Below are 24,992 nucleotides of genomic sequence, written 5' to 3' on the forward strand. Positions count from 1 at the left end.
AATAAAGTCAAACTTTTGACTTACAGTCGTCAAAACGTTTGTAAGGGGCAGGGACACTTTTACAAAAATGGCTAGAACTCCAGAATCGAATGAGATATCTTCACACGTGTAAGAGCTAAATCATTGTTCAAATAAAAAATATTGTGGAGCTTGACCACTTGGTGGCGCTATAAGAGGGGGAAAAAATGTAAGAATGGCTATAACTAATGTGCCCAATTATACCTAAAAGCCTATAAATCCTAAACGAAAACTCAAAACTTTACAAAACAGGATCAGGCCATTTGTCAGATTATTTTTAACAAGTAAAGTGTCATGGAGATAGGTGGCACAATAACAGTTGAAAAGGCTTCAAAAACACAATATTTCAATGGTGAGTGACCTCAAATTGTTCATATATTCACACAAACAATAGGTCTTATATATCATATGATAGATCTCCTCTTTCTGAACAACTTTGCCTCAAGGACCACTGCTGTCAATCATATTGTTCATTAAATATTCCGAATTATTTAAAAAGGCTATTTTGCAAACTAGTCCTACTAGTTTTTTTACCCAGTCTCAACAAAACCAGTGCATTCTCTGGACAATCTAGATCCATAATAATAATAATAATAATAAAAATTGAACTTTATACATTGGTTAACTACAACAGGGTCACTTTTAAAGGGACGTGACCAATTATACCCAAAGGCCTATAAATCCTAAATGAAAACTCAAAACTTCACAAACATGAATATCACTGCATCACTCATAAATGTTAAAAATCATCATATTTTAATGTTTAATGACCTGAATTTGCCAATAATGCTTTTTTATATCATTTATTTATGTGGTTACAGCCATGTTAACACAATGCCTTTTTCCTTATGTGCTTAAATGCCTTAAGTGCTTGAACCCCAGTAATCGCTACTTACAGCTATGTTTATTATATCTTGTTTTTTAATTAATTAAATTTATTTTTTATTTTTTTGGATGCTTGTATTATGTACTGCTAGTTAGTAGTGACTATTTTGTCTAAAGGGGCTTGAGCCATATCCAAAAAAATAAAAAGTTGAGTTAAGTTTAAAAAAATTAATAAAGCAACCAGCTGCAAAACATTTTTAAGTTGTCCATACTTCAAAAAAATTATTTTATTTTATTTTTTTAAGTTATACTGGTTAAACTAAGTTTTCGTAACTGCATGTTCTCTTTTGTTTTATAAACATTTGATAGTTCAGTCAACTTATAAAATAGCTTCTGACAAAATATATGTTGGATTTTTGAACCACTCAAATTTTCTTCAGAAAAATATTTCGCAAAGTGTTCTCAAACCCATTTGCCCCTGAATGTTTTATGGAGTGGGTTGTAGCGAAGGAACAAGTAAGAAAATGATACAGATACATTTCTTATATTAAATGTCTTTATTGTTGCCGTGGACGTTCAGTGTTAGTTGAAGAGCATGAGGCTTGAGTAAATCACCTTTATGCAGTTGTGTGTTAGTAAAAGGCCTTTGGGACGCCCTGGCTGTCCGTTGTGAGAATCGTCAGGTTTCCTCTGGCATCCTGGTCTTTCTCAATGGCTTCGAATAGAGATTTGAAGTTACCAGCTCCAAAACCCTATGGATAAGAAAACATGGCAGAATCACAGGTTTAACCAGTTCTTATGATGAAAACAAAAAACAGAGAATTAGACCCAGATAAAACATGTAATCATCTGAGGACACACTGAAGGAAAACTCGAACCTAAACGGCAAGTAATGTTGGAGTAAATGTGAAATGTTGAAGTAGAAAATCCAAAGCGTCTTGTAAAACACTTTAAAATATAATTTTATACACATTTACATCACATTTTGTGACGTTTTTTCAACTGGAAGAATAAAATGGTTTAGAAATGTCAAAAAGTAACCAAGTTCCTTTTAATATTAAACATAAAAAGTACAAATATTTCTATCATTGATGTGCAACCAATAACTGCTAACATCTCAAAAAATGTTGAGATGAAATTGGGATTTGATCTGTTAGTGTCACTGGGTTCTTGCTCTGTTGATGTTTTAAGCACCACTTTAGTGTGATTTCAAATAAAAAATGTCTTCTCTTTAGGCATTTCCTTCACTTCACAAGCTTTAAAAAGCCCCTAATAAAACTATAGGCCTGTCCAAACATGTTTTTCAGAGCTCAAACTCAATACTGTATCTGGATTTACTGTACCTTCTTGCAGACTAAACATTTAATCATGTATATTTCATCTTATGGCATGATGCCAATTGTTTTTTGTAATCTATACCCATCATTCATTACACTGTCCTGCATCATATCTGCTGAATGAAATCCAATACTCGTTTCTTACTAATTGTGTGCTGCTGATTCCAAAAATAGTGTCTGTTTTGCTCAAGTTCGTCACGCTTTCTCACTAAATATGTATTTTCATAGCATTTTTGCTTTCGACAACCATTTGTAAGATAAAGAGGTCCTGTAGTATTCTCCCTTAATCAGCAGAAAAACGCCACAGAGACATAATTCCTGTGACTGAATCTGATATTTGCTCAATTCTCAGCCCATTTTCACATGCATGACATTATTTTATTAATATTTATTTTGCTGATTATTTTGTTTTCTTTGTGCACAAAAAGTATTCTCGTAGCTTCATAAATCAAGGTGAATCACTACTGTCACATGGACTATTTTAACAATGTCCTTACTACCTTTCCTTTTATGAAGGGTCAGAAAGCTCTCTAATTTCATCAAAAATATCTTAATTTGTGTCCCAAAGATAAACAAAGGTCTTACGTGTTTGGAACAACATGAGGATTCGTAATTAAAGACTTTTTCCTCATAACTATGTGTTTATGTCTTGCAATTCAGACTTTTTTCTCCGAATTGCAATATAAACTCATAATTTCGTATTATAAAGTCAAAAATGCAAGATATAAATTTGCAATTCAGACTTTTTTTCCCAATAGCAAATTATAAAGTCAGAACTGTGCGATATAAACTTGCAATTGTAAGAAATTATCCCCCCCCCTGGACAATACAACTCAAAATTGCAAGTTTATATCTTTATTTTTCGCATTTGCAAATTTATATCACACAATTGCCACTTTATAAATTGCAATAGCTATTCTGAGTTTTTTTGCATGTAAACTCACAATTGCGAGAAAAAAGTCTGGATAGTATGGAAACTGTTTTCCACCACTGTATAAAAAGAAAAAAAGGGCTTCTATTTCTACTTTATAACTGGCAAACGTAAGTTTATATCACACAATCCTGAAAATAGAAGTCAAATTCTGGAAAAAAAAAAAACAAACATTTTTATTCAGTGTCAAAAGTGGACTACAATATTAAAGTCAGGATGAAACACAGACTCACAAAGTGGTTGTTCCTTTGGATGACCTCCAGGAAGAGCGTGGGTCTGTCCTGCACGGGTTTGGTGAAGATCTGTAGCAGGTAACCTTTATCGTCATAGTCTACTAAGATTTTTAACTCCTGCATTGAATAAAAGAACACATGCATTCAAAAAATGCATTAGAAATAGCATTCAAATGTGTCCATTTATTTCATAGAATCCACTGTCATATTGCTTTCTCTGACCTGCAGCGTTTTGAGGTCCTCCTTTACTTTGATCTTAGCCGTCTTGAGTTTCTGTCGTAGGGAGTCGTAGTAGTTATCGGGTGCGGACAGGAACTCTAACCCTCGAGCTCGGAGGTTCACGATCTGATTCGTCAGGAAAGAAATTCATGTTTTGTATTTGACTTTGTTTTAATCTCATAGGAGTGAATCATATTGAGAGGAGTTGTGAGTTGTAAAGCGTACAGCTTGGATGATGTTGGAGGTGTTTAGGGCGATATGCTGCACTCCGGGTCCTCCGTTGTAGTCAACATACTCCTTTATAAACAACAAAAAAACAAAACAGGTAAGATGGATGTTGTTATAGATTTCAAAAGTCAAAGGTGAAGTGTGTACCACATTTGTGCTAAGTATGTTGACTTGAAAAAGCCAACAGTGATCTACTATTTAAGCAGTTGCTGCTGCTTCTTTTGAGACTAAATTTAGTCTGTGTCTCTTCCTAAAGTTTTCAAGCTACAACCACCAAACTTGGGTCAGACCTTCAGATTGGTCTGATTTGGGTTGCTATATTTTTTCTAACTGATCAGATTAACGGTTTTCGTTAAAGTGACAATCAAGTCTATGAAAAGTGCCGTAGACTTTCATTGAGGGGGTGAAAACTTTTGAACAAGTGAAATCTTCAAGCTTTTCAAAATTGTTTCAAACTTTCAAACAAGGCTTTGTCAATAAAAACAAGCTATTGTGGAATTAACAAGGATAATCGAATTCAAATAACTGATATTGGATATTACACTGTTTACATTGACATTTCCCTATTACTAGTTATGTAAATAGCTTATAAATAATTATTTTAATTGGAATGTAAAAGATACTGATAAATTTAACCCATAGCATGTATTATAAAATACTTATCAGAATATATATATTTTTTAATTTATACTACAACTGAAAGTTACAACAGCAGCATGTTGTAATAATACATTTATGAGTTAAATAATAGTTATCACAGTTAAGTAAAACTAAAACGGAAACTTGTATATTTATATATCACACACATACACACACACACACACACACATATATATATATAAATTGTGAAATTGTGTTTCATACAAATTACAAAAATGTGCAGAAAATCGCTAAGACTATAAATTCAATTAAAATGGAAAATATAAAAACTGATTTAAGATATTAATAAAAATATAAAATAGTCAATGTCAAATAGATAAAAGGTCCTATTACTGTTCAAATCGCCATACATGACAAAATAATTACAAACACTGCTAAAACTATAAATTAAATTAAAATGGCAAATATAAAAACTGATTAAAATATTATACCTATAAAATAACACTGCTTATAACAGTAAAATATAAAATAAAATAAAATGAAATGTTTAAAAAAAAGTGCAAAAATGCTAAAACTATAAATAAAATTAAAATGGGAAGTATAAAAACTGATTTAAGATATTAATAAAAACGACCTTAATATCTTAAACCTATAATAAATAAATATAAATAATAAATAAATAGATAAAATGTCAAATATATAAAATGTCCTATTACATGACAAAATAATACGAAATTAAAATGGAAAATACAAAAACTGATTCAAAATATCTAAACTATAAAATAACACTGCTTATAATAATAAAATAAAATAAAGTAGCAAATAGATAAAATGTCCTATTGCTGTTAAAATTGCATTCAATATATTTTTTGGACTTATATAATCAATCAAAAAAAAAAAAAAAAAACTCTGTTACATTATTAAAATATTACCTTAAATCTCAAATAAATATTTTATGTCTAAAGGGACATGAAAAAGTTTGAAAATGGCTGCCTTAAAGAATTCAATTCAAACTGAAATATATGCAAGACTTCTGCTGGAAGAACCTGGATTTGTGATTTCTTTTTCCCCATGGCTGGTTCATTAATGGGCATCTTGATGGTTTCCTCATAATTGGTGACCACGATGGACCTGAGAGAGCTGTATTGGGTGTGGATCTGTTTGTCATCGATGGACCAGAACCTGTGGAACATCAGACACTTCTGATACCTGCAGAAAAAAAAAAAAAAAAAAAAGAAGAAGACAGATGGTGTTATTTGCCAGTGACATTTCCTCGAATTTGTCTTATTGATTTTTTTGTTGGACGTGTGACCCTCACCAGTCTGCAACTGGCACCATTTCATCATCTGGCTGGTTTCCCACAATGTGATCGATGAAGCATAAATGTCCTGGAGGTCTTTGCAGGAGAAAGAAAACCCAATGTGAGAAGTCTGATGCTTTTGAAAGCTAAAACATTTTATGTAACTATAGATGCATGCATTTTTGGACTTGCATATTTCCATACTACAAATGATTGTAGTGAATTTCCCAGGGAAATGACTTACAGTTTTGCTAAGGAGGGGTCTCTGAACAGCGGTTCTTTGTATCCTGGCAGAAACAGACCTTTATATGGCCCCATGTACTCCACAAATGTGTGCGTTGTGTCTCCGTACTGCAAAACATCATATTTCCAGCTCAAGCTTTTAAGGGAAGTGTATGTGTGTCTGTGCAAAACTCATTGACTTACGGTCTGAATTACGGCGTATTTGACTTTGCCGTCTGAATCCTGCTCGATCCACGGCTCTTTGACGATCACCGCTCCTCTCTCTTTGGCTTTCTGCAAATACAAATACACTTTTATTCCAAAGTCCCTTCCATTTTATGTGCACTAACTGATTGTGAGCGTAATACTGTGCTGAATACTGCACACTGTACTTACTGTTTAAAAAAAGTTTATTTTTATCCTTTTTTTGGTATATTAATGTTCTTGTCAGTTAAACCTATTTTATCCCTCAGATTTTCATTACTGTAATGCATTAAATCGGCTGCTGTTAATCAAACATTTGATTTATTGTCACAGAAATAATGCTTCAAATTAAATAATAATTTTAAAGTGCAATAGCATGTATATTAAACAACAGCAGATGCTTTCTGAGTATTTTAGTCAAATACATTTAAAAAAATGCATTTTTTTGTGTGCTGAAAAAAAAACTGAAAACAACACTGTAAAAAAAGTGATTTTCTACTATTTAAAAAATTGCAAAAGTTTATTTTTATCTTTTTTGGGGGGATATATTAGTGTTCTTTTCAGTAAAACCCATTTTATCCCTCAAAATTTCACTACTGTCATGCATAAAAACACATGCTGTTAATCAAAAGTTGTCACAGAGATAACGCCGAAAATAAAATAATAATTTTAAAAGTGCAATAGCATACACTTTTTTTGGTATATTAAAGTTCTTTTTATTTTTATTTTAATGCATAATAAAATGTATTAATTGCCACAGAAAACAAATTTAAAAAATGAATTTGTTTGTGCTAAAAAAAAAACTGAAAACAACACTGTAAAAAAATATATATTTTGAAGTTGTAATAGTGTAAACACTTTACTTACTATTTAAAAATTGCAAAAGTTTATTTTATATATATATATATATATATATATATATATATATATATATATATATATATATTTCTGTATATTAATGTTCTTGTCAGTTAAACCCATTTTATTCCTCAGATTTTCATTACTGTAATGCATACAAAGCACATGCTGTTAACCAAAAATTTGATTAATTGTCACAGAAATAACGCCTAAAATAAAAAAAGATTGTACTGTAAATATAAAAAATAGATACTGTAAAAAGTTGAAGTTGTAATAGTGTAACCACTGTACTTACTATTTAATTTTCAAACGTTTATTTTTTATCCTTTTTTGGTATATTAATGTTCTTTTCAGTTAAACCCATTTTATCCCTCAAGTTTTCTTTGCTGTAATGCATTAAATCGGCTGCTGTTAACCAAAAATTAGATTAATTGGCACAGAAATAACGGCTAAAATAAAATAAATTGTAAAAGTGCATAGTAAAACATTGCAGCATGCAGGAAAGGTTTATCCCTTTTTTGATATATAAATATTCTTTTCAGTTAAGTCCAATTTATGACTCAAATTTTAATTAATTAATTTGTAATGCATTAAAAAAATGCATTAATTGTCACAGAAAATAATTCCTAAAATAAAAGAATAATTTTAAAAGTGCGATAGCATGCATAGTAAAACACTGCAGCATACAGGAACAACAACAAATGCTTTCTGAGTATTTTAGTCAATTGTAAGGATAGAACTGTTTTTAAAGGTTTTTTATGAGGTACAAAACAAAAGAATTTCAAAGTCCTCAAATGGCTATCAAAACATATACAAAAAATAAATAGTTTGTGCTGAAAACGACACTATAAAAAAGTATTTTTAAAGTTGTAATTGTGTAAACACTGTACTTACTATTTAAAAATTGTAATGCATAAAAACAGCTGATGTTAATCAAAACTTTGATTAACTGTCACAGAAACAATGCATAAAATAAAATAAGTGCAATTGTATGCATTGTTTTTTTTTGTTTTTTTTTTGCATTTTAATATTATTTTAATGACTGTTTTAATGACCAATTTTAATTCTTAAACTGTAATTACTGTAAAGCAGAAAAATGCAAAACAACCTGCTGTTAAGCGTAAAATTAGATTGTCATGAAAATAATGCAAACATTTTCATAAATGCAAATGCTTTCTGCAAAGATCCTTTTTTTTAAATCTTATTACTTTTTTTTTAGTTTTTCATGCCTGCTAAACCCAAATTATCAATAAGGTAATGCATGCATGGAATGAATAAACGAATAAACAAACTATGCTGTTAATCTTAAAATTTGAATAATTATCATGTAAATAATGCTTATCTAAAAATTATTACCTTGACTAAAAAGTCACAGTCCTCCACTTGAAATGCCACGTCTTTCACTCCGTCTCCGTGTTTTATGAGATGCTCGCCCATTTCTGTGGAGAGACACTGATTAGCACTTTTCCTTGTTTTTTTTTATTTTCTTTCCATGGATCGTTTGAACCATGCAGAGTAATTTTAACCCTGGGTTAAGAGAATACTTCACTATCTTATTTTAATTTGTTTAGTTTGTTTTGCATTGTGATATTCTTATTATAACAGCTTATGCCATTTAAACCCTCAAATTATCAATACTGTAATGCAAAGTAAGTAAGAAAGAAAGAAATTGTCTTTAATTGTGGAAATAATGTTAAAATTCAAAACAATTTGCATTGTCATTTTAACCTTCAAAATCTTATTAATGGTTAATAAATGAATGAATGAATGAATGAATGAATGAATGAACAAACAAACTAACAAATAAATATATGACTGTCATGAAAATAATGTTATAATGCAAAACATTTTTGCATTATATCATTACGCTGCCAAAAATTATTTTCTTACTTAGATTTGTTTGGCTTGTTACCAACCAAAATATCTAATAATTCTTAGATCGAGAAGGATTTTTTTAGACGAGTAAAAAACAAGTTAAAATTAAGTGAGTTTTTGCTTAGAACAAGCAAAATAATTTGCCAATGGGGTAAGCAAAAAAATCTTATTTTAAACCGAAAACAAGATTATTTTTCTTACCCCAGTGGCAGATTATTTAGCTTGTTTTAAGCAAAAACTCACTTTATTTTGAATTTTTTTTTTTCTGAAAACAAGACAATTATTGTTCTCATCTAGAAAATCCTTCTTGATTTAAGTTTTAGATATTTTGGCTGGAAGCAAGACAAAAAATCTAAGTAAGAAAAGCATTTTTTTGCAGTGCATACTAAAAACTTTGAAATAACCCTAATTTTCTTCATGCAAAATATAATGTATTGAGTTTATTAATGCATTAAGATGTGACCTGGATTTTTTTGAAACCAGAATGTTTCAGAATAATTCAAATAGTTCATACCTTCATTTCCAGGGTTCAGAGCGGATTCAAAGACGAAGATTATCTGAGAAAATAATATGTTTTTACTCTCAGAAATGAATGTGCTGTTTTGACGTTTAAAGCAGTTTCAATGATTTATTCTGAACATTTTATGACATGTATGTATATTCATAAACACCTTGTCCTGTCTGATAGCGTGAGACACCACCTCTCTGCTTCCCGTCTCCAGACCTTTATACGCCAGCGGCTCGAAGCCAAACTTATCACAGTAAAACATTGCAGCCTACAGGAATAATAACATGAACAGAGGCTTTCTGTATGTGTTCAAGTCAATTGTAATGGTAGAACTGTCAAGAGTACTTTTTAATGAGGTACAAAGCAATAGAATTTAAAAATTCTCAAATAGAGCTAATACATAAAATTAATTTGTTAATACATGAAATAAAAAATGTTTTTTGAAGTTGTAAATAAACCACCTCTTTTTTTATTTAGTGTATTTCAAGTAACAGAATTTTTTTTATGGTTTTAGTTAACTATAATAACCTTGATGTGAATGTATTTTCTTGAACTGAAATATATGGAAGACAAAATAGATTTTTAAATGCTTATGTAAATGCATTAAATATTTTTAAATACAAATGGCAAAATAATATAGAAATATATTTCTTTGACATTTGAAATTCTCAAATAGAACTACATAAAATGCATTTGTGCTGGAAAAAATGTAAACAACACTGTAAAAATAAAAAATAAAATAAAAATATCTGGCCAAAATATATTTTAAATAAATATTGTAAACACTGAAGCTCAATTAAAAATATTGAAAATATAAAAATTAAATTGAAAACATATTTAGTTTCAACCTTTATATACCAGAATATTTTAAAATTTATTTTAGTGCCAAGAAAATTTACATTGTTACAGTATATGTGTTATATCACATATTTATTCTAAGTATTATTGCTATAGTTTTTGTTATTATTATTTTAACTTTTTCTACTTACATGTTCATTTTAGTTAGTTTTAGTGATTTTGCTGTGTGTTTTTGACATTTGTATTCGTTTTTTATGTTTTTTTATTTTTTATTTCAAGTTACAGAATATAACAGATTTTTAAACGCTTATGAAAATGCATTAATATTTTTTAAATACATTTTCAAAAATATAGTAAAAATGGCAAAAGAATATATTGGTAGAAAAAACATTTATGTCAATATATTTTGAAATATATTTTAGCAAATACATTTTTGGCCTTTCTTCGTATATTTTGAAATAGATTTTTAAAAATATTGGAGGGTGTTTTACAAGAAAATACCATTTCAGACTTTCTACTTCAATGTGTTCCTTAGCATTTCTTTGTATTTAATTCTGAAATTGATGCATAATTTCTAAGTGTAAATTGTTTCTACACCAATTTTTCTGACAACCCTAAACCTAACAAGAAGAGATATGTTAATAGCAGTACAAAAAGACCACACAATATTGGTCAACTGTGTTAATATGTAAACCTGTTTTTCTGAGACTCCCGAGACCAGATGAGATGAACTATTGCATCACTGTTAGATTAAGATCACATTATTGATTTCATCTTCAGAGAAACCTTCGTCATCTGCGTTATTTCAGTATCTCTAGAAGCTTCTCTGATCCTCTGCTAACATTAGAAGGTCAAAATATAAATTACATCCAATATGACAGTCCTAAAATTCTTTATTCTAATTTCAAGCCACTTTATTACATTTCAATTGTGCCATAGAGTTATATTCAGTGCAAATATCTTATCAGAGACTCTCATTTAAACCTTTTGCATTTAACCATCTTTCCTAAGGTCTCCAATACAAAGTTATCATTGCTAAAAAAACAAAAAACAATTGTGTTTTTAAACAGATTTAACTCACCTGTTTGGCATTTCCCACCCAGAATTTCACATGGTGAAAATGTAGAAATTTCCCTCTCTCTGGCTGCAACCGAAAAATAAAATAAAGATAAGATAATTGTCTTTTTTATACATTTTTTTGATTTTATAATCATAAGGTCATTTTACCTTCTCTCCTTTGTCAGTGTAGGAAGTCTAAAGAGAAAACGGAGAGCATGAGCGTTCAAACATTTATTCTAGATTGAAATAGAACTTTCTCCAGATTAAACTTTAAACAAATATAGCCAACACAGATTATGAACTTGTGATTTTAAATGCTAATACAACTATATATAACACATTTCTGCATCACAACTTATATTTCTGCATCTTACACTGTATGTATGACTGGACTCACCATGTTGATGTTGTCGGTGGGTCTGATGATCAGAAGAGCTTCACATGCACATGGCCTGTTTTATGGAGCTCAGGTTAAACACCCCTTCAGTCTCGTCCAGCCAAAAGAGCGTCTGAACACACACCCACACACACCCTCTCTCTCTCACTCTCACACACATACAGTATGTCACAAAAGTAAGTACACCCCTCACATTTCAGCAACCATTTTAGTATATCTTCTCAAGAAACTTTTGCATATGTTTTAGAGCAGTCAATGTGAAGCTTGTATAGCAGTATATATTTACTGTCCTCTAAAAATAACTCAACATACAGCCATTATTGTCAAAATAGCTGGCAACAAAAGTGAGAACACCCTAAGTCAGGAGTTCTCAACTCTGGCCCTCGAGGTCCATTTTCCTGCAGAGTTTAGCAAAGTGGACCTCGAGGGCCAGAGTTGAGAACCTCTGCCCTAAGTGATGTTGTTTAACCATGCAAAGCCACATGTCCTATTCATCATGTTTATGTTTTTGTCTGCTTGACAGGACCATACAAAGTTGTGTATCTTGTAGCAGTTCAAATTTGGTGCTTTAATACTGACCACTGGATGTTCAACATGGCATCTCATGGTAAAGAACTCTCTGAGGATTTGAGAATTAGAATTGTTGCTCTCCACAAAGATGGCCAAGGCTATTAGAGGTTCACTGAGTTACACTACAGTGGTCAGGGTCATACAGAGGTTTTCCAAGATGGCTTCCATTCGGAGCAGGCCTTGCAAGGGTCAATCAACGAAGTCGAGCACTCGTTCTGTGCATCAGGTGAAAAAGCTGGCTTGCATGAGTGCTGCCAGCATTGCTTTAAAGGCTGCAGAAGTAGAAGGTCAGGTTGCATAGGCATCATCCCAGAAGGAAGCCTCATCTAAAGCTGGCTCACAAGAAAGCCTGCAAACAGTTAGCTGAAGACAACCAATCCAAGAGCATGAATTACTGGAACCATGGTCTATGGTCTGATGAGACTATAAGATAAACTTGTTTGGCTCCGATGGTGTCTAGCATGTGTGGTGATGCCTGGGTGAGAAGTACCTAGAAATGGTGTCTTGCCTACAGTCAAGCATGGTGGTGGTAGCATCATGGTCTGGGGCTGCATGAGTGCTGCTGGTTCTGGGGAGATGCAGTTCATTGAGGGAAACATGGATTCAATTATGTACTGTACATCCTGAAGCAGAATGTCCAGAAACTAGGCAGAATGGCAGTTTTCCAACATGATAATGACCCCAAACACACCACCAAGATGACAACTGCCTTGCTGAGGAAGCTGAAGCTGAAGGTGATGGAGTGGCCAAGTATGTCTCCAGACCTGAACCCTATTAAGCACCTGTGGGGCATTCTCAAGTGTAAGCTGGAGAAGTGCCATGTGTCTAACATCCAGCAGCTCTGTGAGGAGCGAAAGAGGATCCCAGCAGCAACCTGTGCAGCTCTGGTCAATTCCATGCCCAGGATGATTAAGGCAGCGCCAGATAACAATGGTGCTAACACAATATATTGAAACTTTGGACAAGTTCAGCAAGGATGTGTTAAATTGATAAAAAGTGATAGTAAAGACTTATATTGACAGAAAATTGATTTTTACTAAATGCTGTTCTCTTTAACATTTTATTCATCAAAGAATCCTGAAAAAAGTATCACAAGTCCCCAAAAAAAAAAAAAAAAAAAAAAAAAAAATATATATATATATATATATATATATATATATTAAGCAGCACAAATGTTGCCAACAAAGATCAGAATATCTGAATCAGCATATTAGAATACTTTCTGAAGGATCATGTGACTCTGAAGACTGGAGTAATGATGCTGAAAATTTATCATTGCATCACAGGAATAAAGTCTATTTTAAAGTATATTAAAATAGAAAACTGTTATTTTAAACTGCAATAATATTTCATAATATTACAGTTTTTCTGTATTTTTAATCAAATAAATGAAATTAAAAAAAAAAAAAATCTTACTGGTCCCAAACTTTTGAATCGCACTATATAGATTAAAAAACTAAACGTATAAATGTAAAATCATCAACACATGTATAGAAGTATATCTTAATGTATAGTTATGTGTCTGAATATGTAGAAGTAAACCAAAAATATAGATATGTGACCCTGGACCACATAACCAGTCATAAGGGTCCATTTTTTAAAAATTGAGATTTATGCATAACCTGAAAGCTAAATAGATCATCTTTCCATTCATATGTGGTTTGTTAGGATATGTTTTTTTTTTTTTTTTTGGACAATATTTGGCCGAGATACAACTATTTGAAAATCTGGAATATGAGGGTGGATCTCAATCAAAATATTAAGAAAATGGCCTTTAAAGTTGTCCAAATGAAGTTCTTAGCAATGCATATTACTAATCAAAACTTAAGTTTTGATATATTTATGATAAGAAATTTACCAAATATCTTTATGGAACATGATCTTTACTTAATATCCTAATGATTTTTTGTCATAGAAGAAAGATCAATAATTTTGACCCATACATCTGTACATGTATTGTGGACTGGTTTTGTGGTCCAGGGTCCAATATGTTTAAATACATGAATGTAAATTGTGAATATATTTAAAATTCTAGCTGCTAAAATGTTTCTGGATTGTTCAATTGGCATATGACAGTGTATTAGTAATATGCACAATGTATGCATATACAGATATTGGAGACTGTATGGACATTTATTGTGGGATTGTGCAATACCTTCATTTGTACACTAGAGGAAGTCAGTGTACCAGTGTATCATTACATATTTCACCCAGTGAAGCTTCTAGAAACTCTTAACCAGACATATTGACAAAACAGCATTTTTCTCACACGAAAATGATTGGCCAGTAATATGATATTACAAATAACATGAGGCAAATTAAGAAACCTGAGCTCATCAAACAGAACATCCAAATACTTTTTCATTTGGTCACCAGAAGGAAGTGATATCGTGCCAAATATTTGCTGTTTTGACAGAGCTGCAGGTGCATTTTGCTTTATAGAAACAGTCTATACTCTCTGAATAGAAAGCCTCTGGTATAACTTGTTTTTATTGATCTTGTCTATAAGGACACTGAAAGACTGAACTACCTTTGCCCCAGTTCACCATCATTTCATCATAACGACTTTGCATGAAAAACAGTTAAGAGGCCATATGACTGATAACAAGAACAGGAATGTTTATGTAGCAGTGGGCGGAACTACAGTCTGTCAATCACCAGCCAGAGCTAAAATATACAAAAAATATTATATACTGGCAAATACAATGTAATATATTATACATTTCCTTTTTTGAGAAAAACTGCTTATATATGCATGGACCATATGACTATATGCATATGTATGACATACTGTATATGTCTTAAGTAGCACGGGTATATTTGTAGTAATAACCAAAAATACACTGAATGGGTCAAAATTATCTTTTTTTTTAATGCCAAAAATCATTAGGATATTAAGTAAAGATCATTTTCCATTAAGATATTTTGTCAATTTCCTACCATAAATATATTAAAACTTAATTTTTGATTAATAATATGCATTGCTAAGAACTTCATTTGGACAGCTCTAAAGGCATTTTTAGTTTTGTGGTCTAGGGTCACATATATTGTAAAAAATAATAATTAAAAAAAAAAAAAAAAAATTAAAAAAAAAAAAAAAAAAATATATATATATATATATATATAGTAATTAAGAAAAAACATACACTACATTTGTACATATAATAGTGTTATTAAAACACTCAATTAATTGAATTTTCTTGAGTTAATATCTGGGTTTACATAAGTCAGATGCATAAACTTAATTCATAAACTTTTATCTGATTTTATTGTTTGCAAATAATAAATAAATTAAAAAAATTAAATGTTAAGATTTTTGGATAAATGGATGTCTTGTTAAAGTCATATATTTTTCTCGGAATTGTGCATATTTGTATATATTTTACAAACATGCATAAACCTGTATATTATGATGTGTATTATTGAATATAACATTACATACATTACAATATGTAAGTAAATATATTGTCATATATTTTCAACTGAAAAGCGGCAATTCTTTTTATACTATTCAACATTGTGTAATAGATTAACATTATTATATTCTGTACACTTTCAACATTTATACAAATGATTTTCTACCTCAATATTTTTGTGTTTTTTTTTCACTAAAAATATCTAAACAGCCTTAAATCAAGATGCATTTACATGAGATGAAAAATTACTTTGTGGTATGAACTTTTGTTTTCTGAAGTGAGTTTATGCTTAAAACAAGAACAAGCAATGAGGTCAGAAAAATAAACTAAAAAAAGCAAGATTTTTTCTGACCCTTTTTTATTGTTTTAAGCAAAAACATCCTTAATTTTGATATTTTGCTCACTGAGCAAATCTTATTTTATGCCATTGTGCATCTCATTAAATCATCTCTTGTTTTAAGAATGTTCATACTAAAAAGCGAAACAAAAATACTGAGTAAGAGTTTGCAGTGCAGATGATTGTAGTATTAAGATGGTCTGAATAGGTTAATGCAAAGATGCAGCAGGTCCTTTATCATCTGAGGCTGAATCAGATCCTGGCTCAGATCCCATGTGGACGATCTGATAGAGTATTGGCTCATGAACAGGGTGGCACCACAGTATCACTGACTGTTGACGGCTGATGTCAAAAGGCCAGTCTGTGATTAAAGGCGATAGCCAGCGCGGAAATAGCCCAAGCTCTACGTGCACAGCTATAAACACATGTGAGCGTAGGTTAGATTAGGTTAGGTAAACCGCACAATACTGTATCAGCCCAACTTTAACTCTTAACGCTGTGTTAATGAGACAGATAAACAATGACCTGATCTTTAGATGTGTCAATGATCAGCTGGACTCTTCAATGAACAGCAACCATTGCTGCAAGGCTAAACTACAAGTGTACAGCATCATGTTTTGATTTTTCTTGCATTGCAAAGCAATTAAAATAATGTGCAGTTGCAAAAGCATGCAATATTGTGTGCAGATATGCAAGCATGCATATCTAGTACATTTTTTTTAAGTAAACAATATTATACAAAATAATGCAACATTCAATATACAAAATGCACAGTAAAATATCTTAATAGTCTTAAGTAGCATGGTTATATTTGTAGCAATAACCAAAAATACATTGAATGGGACAGAATTATCAATTTTTCTTTTATGCCAAGTAAAGATCATGTTCTATGAAGATATTTTATACATTTCCTACCGCAAATATATCAAAACGTAATTTTTGATTAGTAATATGCATTGCTAAGAACTTAATTTAGACAACTTTAAAGGCAAGTTTCTCAAATCTCATATTTTATGCACCAATTTAAAGCATATTTATTTAGCTTACATGATGTATATATCTCAATTTCAAAACTGTACCCTTAAGACTGGTTTTGTGGTCCAGGGTCATATATGGAAGCCCATTTCCGCCATGTAAGAAAAAAGATTCATGCCTTAAAAAGTAGAAATTATGACTTTAATAGTCATAATTATGAGGTACAAAGGCGAATTATGACTTTAAAAGTCATAATTACCTGATAAAAAGTTAAAATGATGACTTAAGTCAAAATTATGAGATAAAAGGTTGAAATTATGACTTACTTAAGTCATAATTATGAGACAAAAAGTTGTAATTACTAGATAAAAAGTCAAAATGATGACTTTAAAAGCCAAAATTATGATTTGCTTAAGTCATAATTACTAGACAAAAAGTCAAAATTATGACTTAAGTCATATGAGACAAAAAGTCAAAATTATTAGATAAAAAGTCGAAATTATGACTTTAATTGTCGAATTATGACTTTAAAAGTCATAATTACCTGATAAAAAGTTAAAATTATGACTTAAGTCAAAATTATGACATACTTAAGTCATAATTATGAGATAAAAGGTCGAAATTGTGACTTAAGTCATAATTACGAGACAAAATATCTAAATTCTGAGATAAAAAGTCGAAATTATGACTTTAAAAGTCATAATTACCAGATAAAAAGTTAAAATTATGACTTAAGTCAAAATTATGACTTACTTAAGTCATAATTACGAGACAAAAAGTAAAAATTATGGGATAAAAAGTAAAAATTATGACTTTTAAAAGTCATAATTACCAGAAAAAAGTAAAAATTATGATTTACTTAATTGAAGTTACGACTTTAAAAGGCCAAATTATGACTTACTAAATTGAAATTGAGATAATAAAAAAAATCGAAATTATGACGTAATCGAAATTATGACTTTAAAAGCCCAAATTTTTTTGAAAAGTTGATATAAAAAGTTTAAATTATGACTTACTTAAGTCATAATTACGAGACAAAAAGTCATAATTACTAGATAAAAAGTAAAAATGATGACTTTAAAAGCCAAAATTATGATTTGCTTAAGTCATAATTACTAGACAAAAAGTCAAAATTATGACATACTAAATTTAAATTATGAGATAAAAATGTGCCCTCAGATGTCAGATTTTCAAATAGTTGTATCTCAACCAAATATTAATAACAAACCATACATCAATGAAAAGCTTATTTATTCCGCTCTAGATTACTTATTAATTATATAATAAATAGAAAACAGATAGAATAGAAAAAGAATAGGTCAAGCTAGTGTTATTTTTATTTTATGTCAAAAAATCTTAGGATATTGATTAAAGATCATGTTCCAATAAGATATCTTGTAAATTTCCTACTGTAAATACCAAAACGTAACATTTGATTAGTAATATGCATTGCTAAGAACTTCATTTGGACAACTTTAAAGGCGATTTTCTCAGTATTTAGATTATATTGCACCCTCAGATATCAGATTTTCAAATAGTTGTATCTCAGCCAAATATTATCTATCCTAACAAACCATACATCAATAGAAAGCTTATTTACTCAGCTCTAGAATAATTATTAATTATATACTAAATAGAAAAAATAGAATAGAAAAAGATTAGAGCAAGATAGCGTTAGTTTTTTTATTTTATGTCATAAATCATTAGGATATTAATTAAAGATCATGTTACATTAAGATATCTTGTAAATTTCCTACCGTAAATATCAAAAAGTAACATTTGATTAGTAATATCCATTGCTAAGAGCTGATTTGGACAACTTTAAAGGTGATTTTCTCAGTATTTTGATTATTTGGCACCCTCAGATGTCAGATTTTCAAATAGATGTATCTCAGCCAAATATTGTCTATCCTGACAAACATACATCAATAAAAAACTTATTTATTCAGCTCTATATAAATTATTAATCATATAATAAATAGAAAACATAGAATAGAAAAAGTATAGAGCAAGATAGTGTTAGTTTTTTATGTTAAAAATTATTAGGATATTAAATAAAGATCATGTTACATTAAGATATCTTGTAAATTTCCTACCGTAAATATCAAAACGTAACATTTGATTAGTAATATCCATTGCTAAGAGCTGATTTGGACAACTTTAAAGGCGATTTTCTCAATATTTTGCACCCTCAAACTTCATTTGGACAACTTTAAAAACGATTTTCTCAATATTTGATTATTTTGCACCCTCAGATGTCAGATTTTCAAATAGTTGTCTCTCAACCAAATATTATCTATCTTAACAAACCATACATCAATCGAAAGCTGTTTTATTCAGCTTTTAGCTGATGTATAAATCTCAATTTCAAAAAAATGTACCATTATAACTGGTTTTGTGGTCTAGTGTCACATATGATCCTAAAGAACATTTCCTATTTCTTTCCTCGTCTTGTTTTTAAACTTGTGTTTAACGCGCGCTCCCGCCTCTTTAAACCCAAGCCTCTCACGACTCGCCGCGAACCACGTGTTCCCTAGTGCCGCGCTGTGATTTTCTATTGGCTCATACCTCCCCCTCCCCCTCCTCCTCAGCCTCGCCCTGATTGGTTTGCGTGTGGGTGTGCTCTCGGCATTCAGGCGTCCTGTTGTTTGAGCCGCTAACCTACCGTAGCCCTCCATTGGCTGTTGGACGCCTAGTACACGACGTATTCCGCCTCGCCATTGGTCCACTGCGCGGACACGCTCTATCGCGATTGGCTGACGCATAGGTCATCGCAAGTGAATGCGGAAGTAGTGCGCTCTACTGAGTCACCGTTGTGTCAGCTGATTGTTTCACAGTGAGTATCTTGATCATATTTCATTTTCTGTTTATTTAACGTGATTATTCTTTAATGTGTTTGCGGTTACGTTTGGCGGACTGTTGTATAAACTGAATACGCACGATTTAGCGTGGTTTTCAGCTGGTTTCTGCCGACCATGTGTTTGTATGTGGATGTATTGACCAGCTGGGACGGTTTACAGTCTGTAAAATCCTCCACCCATACTAAACACACAGACAGACAGACAGACAGACAGACAGACAGACAGACAGACAGACAGACAGACAGACAGACAGACAGACAGACAGACAGACAGACAGACAGACAGACAGACAGACAGACAGACAGACAGACAGACAGACAGACAGACAGATCAGAGACTACCAACTGGGATGAAGTGCTAGAAGTCACACTTGAAGAGTATGGTAATGAACTGTATTTAAATATTCAGTATTTTAATATATACACACATGCACTTTTTTAATGAATTCACTAGCGTTGTGTAATAAAGTGCCTTGATCTTCCTGAATGTCACATGTCGCTTTCTATCTAATTTGCTGGTGTTATATAAGATGCCTATGGGACTTTTCTCTAGTAAAGGAAAAACATATTGGTGTTACAAAGCAATTTTGCATTATTCACAATTAAATTGCTTCTTAATAAAATTTCTTGTAAGGAATATTATTGTCCTTATTTACCTTTATTTAAAATATTTCATTATTATATTAAATTGTTATATATTTTATTATTATTTGTAGTTTTCACAAGCCTGACAACCAACTTTGTTTGTAATCTGGGTACAAATATTGTTAAAATTTTATATGGAAAAAAAAAAAGATTTTATCAACAATCGTAGTATATTCTGATGTCTAGATGTGGCTTTATTATTTTTTAAACTTATTTATTACATGCCAGAAGAAAAAGAAAGTTTATACTAGCAGATTTCCTTTCAACAGATTAAATAGTTTTTTTCTTTTTAATGTAAAAAAGGGATAAATAATGTTCTAGAAATGCATGCATGGTAAAATACTGGTATTGCATGAATTGCTTCTTTTGAAAATGTCTTGTAAGGAATATTATTGTTAACTATTATTGTCATTATTTAGATTTATTTAAAATATTTCATTATTATATTAAATTGTTATATATTTTATTATTATTTGTAGTTTTCACAAGCCTGACAACCAACTTTGTTTGTAATCTTTTTAAAAATATGGTTAAAATTTTATATGAAAAAAAAAAAAAGATTTTTGTCAACAATCCTAGTATATTCTGATGTGTAGCTATGGCTTCATTTTTATTTTTATTTTTTACTTATTTTATTACATGCCAGAAGAAAATCCAAAGTGCATGTTTGTAGATTTCTTTTTTATTGTAAAAAAGGGACAAATAATGTTCTAGAAATGAATGCATTGTAAAATACTGGCATTTTATAGTTTATTATAATTATAGGTCTAACTTCAAGCTTTGCTATATCCGTATTATAATTATTTTTTACTCAATAAGAGAGTGAACTTGTTCCTGTAGATGTCATGCTGAAGTGCTTCCTTGACATCTGTTGATCTCAACTACTCATATGTGACATTTAAAAGAGAAGTTACAGATAATTTACTCACCCCCTTGTCTTCCAAGATGTTCATATCTTTGTCTTCAATTGTAAAGAAATAGTTTTTTGAGGGTAAACATTTCAGGATTTCCCTCTGTATAGTGGACTTCTATGGTGTCCATGAGTTTGAACTTCCAAAAAGCAGTTTAAATGCAGCTTCAAAGGACTCTAAATGACCCCAGCCGAGGAATAAGGGTCTTATCTAGTGAAACAATCTGTTCAATTCTAAGAAAATGGACAAATTTATATACTTTTTAACCTCAAACGCTTGTCTAGCTCTGCGTGAACTCTGTGTATTCCAGTTCAAGACAGTTAGGGTATGTCGGAAAACTCTTAACTTATTTTCTTCTCCGACTTCAAAATAGCCCTACATCGCAGTTTTACCTTTTTTTGTAAAGGGCGTTATCTTCTTTGCATGTTTTTTTCTTTCTAAACACTAAGTCGGTACTTCTGCAGCAATGTAGGAGGATTTTGAAGTTGGAATTGAATTGATGCAGAGCTAGACAAGATGAGCATTTGAGGTTAAAAATATATAAATTGTCAATTTTTTAGAAAACAACTGATTGTTTCGCTAGATAAGACTGGGATGGTTTAGAGCCCTTTGAAGCTGCATTTAAACTGCATTTTGGAAGTTCAAACTCATGGGCACCATAGAAGTCCACTATATGGAGAGAAATCCTAAATGTTTTCCTCAAAAAACATAATTTCTTTACGACCGAAGAAAGAAAGACATCTTGGATGACAAGGAGGTGAGTAAATGATCTGTACATTTTTGTTCTGGAAGTGAAGTACTTCTTTAAGCGCTTTAAACGTCTGCTCAATGCTTTCAGCGTAAATCCTCGTGTTTGCTGTGCCTTTCTAGTGGATTTATTTGTCTTCAGTCTTCAGTTATATTTGAAACAGACAGTCTGTGACTTGCAACTAATGAAAAGCTGTTTGCGAAAGCACTTTCATATCTCTAATGGAGAATAATTGCTCCGGTTCTGTTTGATTACAATCGGTGAGTTCTACCATTGAGCACCGGTGATTGGCTCCTGTTCAAACCCAACGGATCCGGTTCTCATTCCTCAGCCTGGGAAGCTCAGCGATCCGTCTCAGTGCTTTAGGTGAAATGTCTAATTGATGGCTCATGCTCATGTTACAGGTCAGACGGCTCTTTAAATAGCCGCATGACTACTTGTGCACCGCTCTGAATCTAGGTCCCTGTAGCCGTGACAGTATGTTTATGATCTCTTTAATAATAGTTTTGAATGTAGCATTAGGCCTGTCTCCTATTAAAAAGCTTGACGTTTTAGCTACGAGTGCCATAGCTTGTCTACATATAAGTGGAAAGAAAACAGTCTTAAAGCTGGTTAAGAAGTCTTGAAGATGCATGCACTTGCTCTACGGCCAAAGTTGACGGATTCATTTAAATCTTACAAATGAAGTAAATGGGTGCCGTCAGAAGGAGAGACCAAACAGCTGATAAAAACATTACAATAATCCACCCCTCATCAGTTAACACCTTGAGAAGACAAAAGCTTGTGTTTGTAAGAATTAAATTCATCATGTAGGCGTTTTCAGCCTCAAACCAATGATTCTTGCCAAAAATATGAGTCCATAATCCATAATAATGTTTCCTCCAGTGAAAAAGTCCATCTTCTGTCGTCTCTCACATCAAAATCCAGCCATATAAACTCTTTTGGACTGTTTGCACTTGTAAGTTATGCAGAATTCTCTCCTGATTCACTGGAGGAAACATCGGTATGGATGATGGACTGGTATTTTAGCACGAAGTTTAAAGTCAAAACATCTTAATGATGGATTTGTTTCTTACAACACTCAGCTTTTGTCTTCTCAGTATGTTAACTGAAACATTCAGTCTTATGCTGGTTAAGTGTTGAAGATGCATGCACTTACTCTATGGCCAGAGTTGACTGACAGATTCATTTAAATCCTAAAAATGAAGTGAATGGGTGCCATCAGAATGAGAGTCCAAACAGCTGATAAAACTCAATAATCCACAGAACTCCAGTCAATGAATTAACTTCTTGTGAAGCCAAAAGCTGCGGTTTTGTGAAGAAATAAATCCATCATTAAGACATTTTCAACTAAAATAGTCCATAATAACACTTCCTCCAGTGGAAAAAGTCCATCTGTTGTCTTTCACATCAAAATCCAGCCATATAAACTCTTTTGGACTGTTTACACTTGTAATCTGTGCAGATTTCTCTCCTGATTCAGAGACATCTTTTTCATGGGAGGAAATGTTGTTATGCATTATGGACTGGTATTTTAGCACGAAGTTTAAAGTTAAAACATCTTAATGATGGATTTGTTTCTTACAAACACTGAGCTTTAGTCTTCTCAAGATGTTCACTGAAACATACAGTCTTATGTTGGTTAAGTCATGAAGATGCATGCACTTACTCTATGGCCAAATTTGACTGACAGATTCATTTAAATCCTAAAAATGAAGTGAATGGGTGCCGTCACCCGTCAACAACTCAATCCACACCACTCCAGTCCATCAGTTAACAACTTGTGAAGCCAAAAGCTGCGTGTTTGTTAAGAAATAAATCCATCATTAAGACATTTTCAACTAAAATACAAATCCAAAATCCACAATAACACAATTAAAGTCCATCTCCTGTAGTCTCTCACGTCAAAATCTACCCACATATTTGTTTAGAGCTTTTTTTGGCTTGTAAACGGAGCTTGATCTGTGCCGATTTCACTCCTTATTCACTGCAGAAAGCAATAAAGCACTTGGATTTTAGCTGGAAGCAACATTTTAGTTTTGGTATTTTGCTTCTCAAGATGTTAGTTAATAGACTGGAGTGGTGTGGATTACTTGTGGATTATTGTGATGTTTTTATCAGCTGTTTGGACTCTAATTCTGACGGCACCCATTCACTGCACAGGATCCATTGGTGAGCAAGTGACATAAACCTACATTTGTCCAAAACTGGTGCATTTTCAGGAAAATTTCATTTTTGGCTGAACCATTCCTTTAATAGTATCGGTGCATTTTGGACACAAATGTGAGCACGTCTGCGGATGCTTGAGAGTATGTCACTGGGGTTTGATTTATTGCTTTTTTTTATTGGATATTTTGAATACTTGTCCCTTTACACTCCTGCACTTTGACATGTTGTGTTTGTTTGTAACTCATTCATATCTCTAGAATGATAAGTAGAGTGAACTAGATGATGATTAATGAAGCATTTTCACGATTGTTGAGTATTGAACTTCAGCATAGTAATCAACGAGATTACATATCAGAGTGAGATTGTTTGTGTATGTAGTAGATGAGCTTCAGTTGAGTTCTAGGTGAAACCCAAAGCAAATTTCAGGAGAATATAGAAGTGAAACTGTCTTTTCTTGGTGCAGAGAAGTGATACTGATGTGACAAGGAGAGGAATTTAATTCGATTTCTGCCTAGAAACACAAAAACACAACAGTTTTTAAATGGAACATATGTGGTTATTTATAAATCTTGTGATTATAACCATGAAACTAGTTTTTGTTTATGTGTCAGATGTAGGGATGTTAACCGATGACCGTTTGACCGGTGGTTGACCGTATCAACGTTAACCGGTTAAAGTTGTCGGTAGTCGGTTAAAAAAAAAAGTGCCGGTGCGTCTTTTACGCATTCTGAAGGTGTTTTATCCATTGG

The 24,992-nt window shown here is 31.7% G+C and overlaps 2 protein-coding genes across 2 annotated transcripts in view; one reads left to right on the forward strand and one right to left on the reverse strand.

Annotated features, from left to right (window-relative positions):
* Window positions 1-1,381: 1,381 nt before the first annotated feature.
* Window positions 1,382-11,677, reverse strand: hpda (4-hydroxyphenylpyruvate dioxygenase a). Its single transcript, XM_073841366.1, has 14 exons — window positions 11,613-11,677; window positions 11,384-11,410; window positions 11,238-11,300; window positions 9,522-9,626; window positions 9,365-9,407; window positions 8,332-8,414; window positions 6,118-6,207; window positions 5,936-6,042; window positions 5,710-5,787; window positions 5,438-5,600; window positions 3,789-3,860; window positions 3,567-3,689; window positions 3,345-3,461; window positions 1,382-1,595 (listed from the first exon to the last, which is right to left on the reverse strand). The coding sequence occupies exons 1-14, from the start codon at window positions 11,613-11,615 to the stop codon at window positions 1,476-1,478; spliced, it is 1,194 nt and encodes a 397-aa protein (XP_073697467.1). The 5' UTR covers window positions 11,616-11,677; the 3' UTR covers window positions 1,382-1,475.
* An 8,025-nt stretch (window positions 11,678-19,702) lies between these two features.
* LOC141335408 (phosphatidylinositol-3,5-bisphosphate 3-phosphatase MTMR4-like) overlaps window positions 19,703-24,992 on the forward strand; it is a 101,207-nt gene continuing 95,917 nt past the window's right edge. The window contains exon 1 of the mRNA XM_073840858.1: window positions 19,703-19,746. The gene's annotated coding sequence lies outside the window, so the exon portion shown is untranslated. The remainder of the gene's footprint in view (window positions 19,747-24,992) is intronic.

Source organism: Garra rufa, chromosome 5, assembly GCF_049309525.1.
Source record: "Garra rufa chromosome 5, GarRuf1.0, whole genome shotgun sequence".
Classification (NCBI taxonomy): Eukaryota; Metazoa; Chordata; class Actinopteri; order Cypriniformes; family Cyprinidae; genus Garra; species Garra rufa.

Coding starts and splice junctions, on each gene's coding strand:
- hpda (XM_073841366.1), bottom strand. Junction 5,601..5,709: donor ATGGTGCCAGTTGCAGACTG/GTGAGGGTCACA, acceptor TTTTTTCTGCAG/GTATCAGAAGTGTCTGATGT. Junction 3,462..3,566: donor AGGACCTCAAAACGCTGCAG/GTCAGAGAAAGC, acceptor TATTCAATGCAG/GAGTTAAAAATCTTAGTAGA.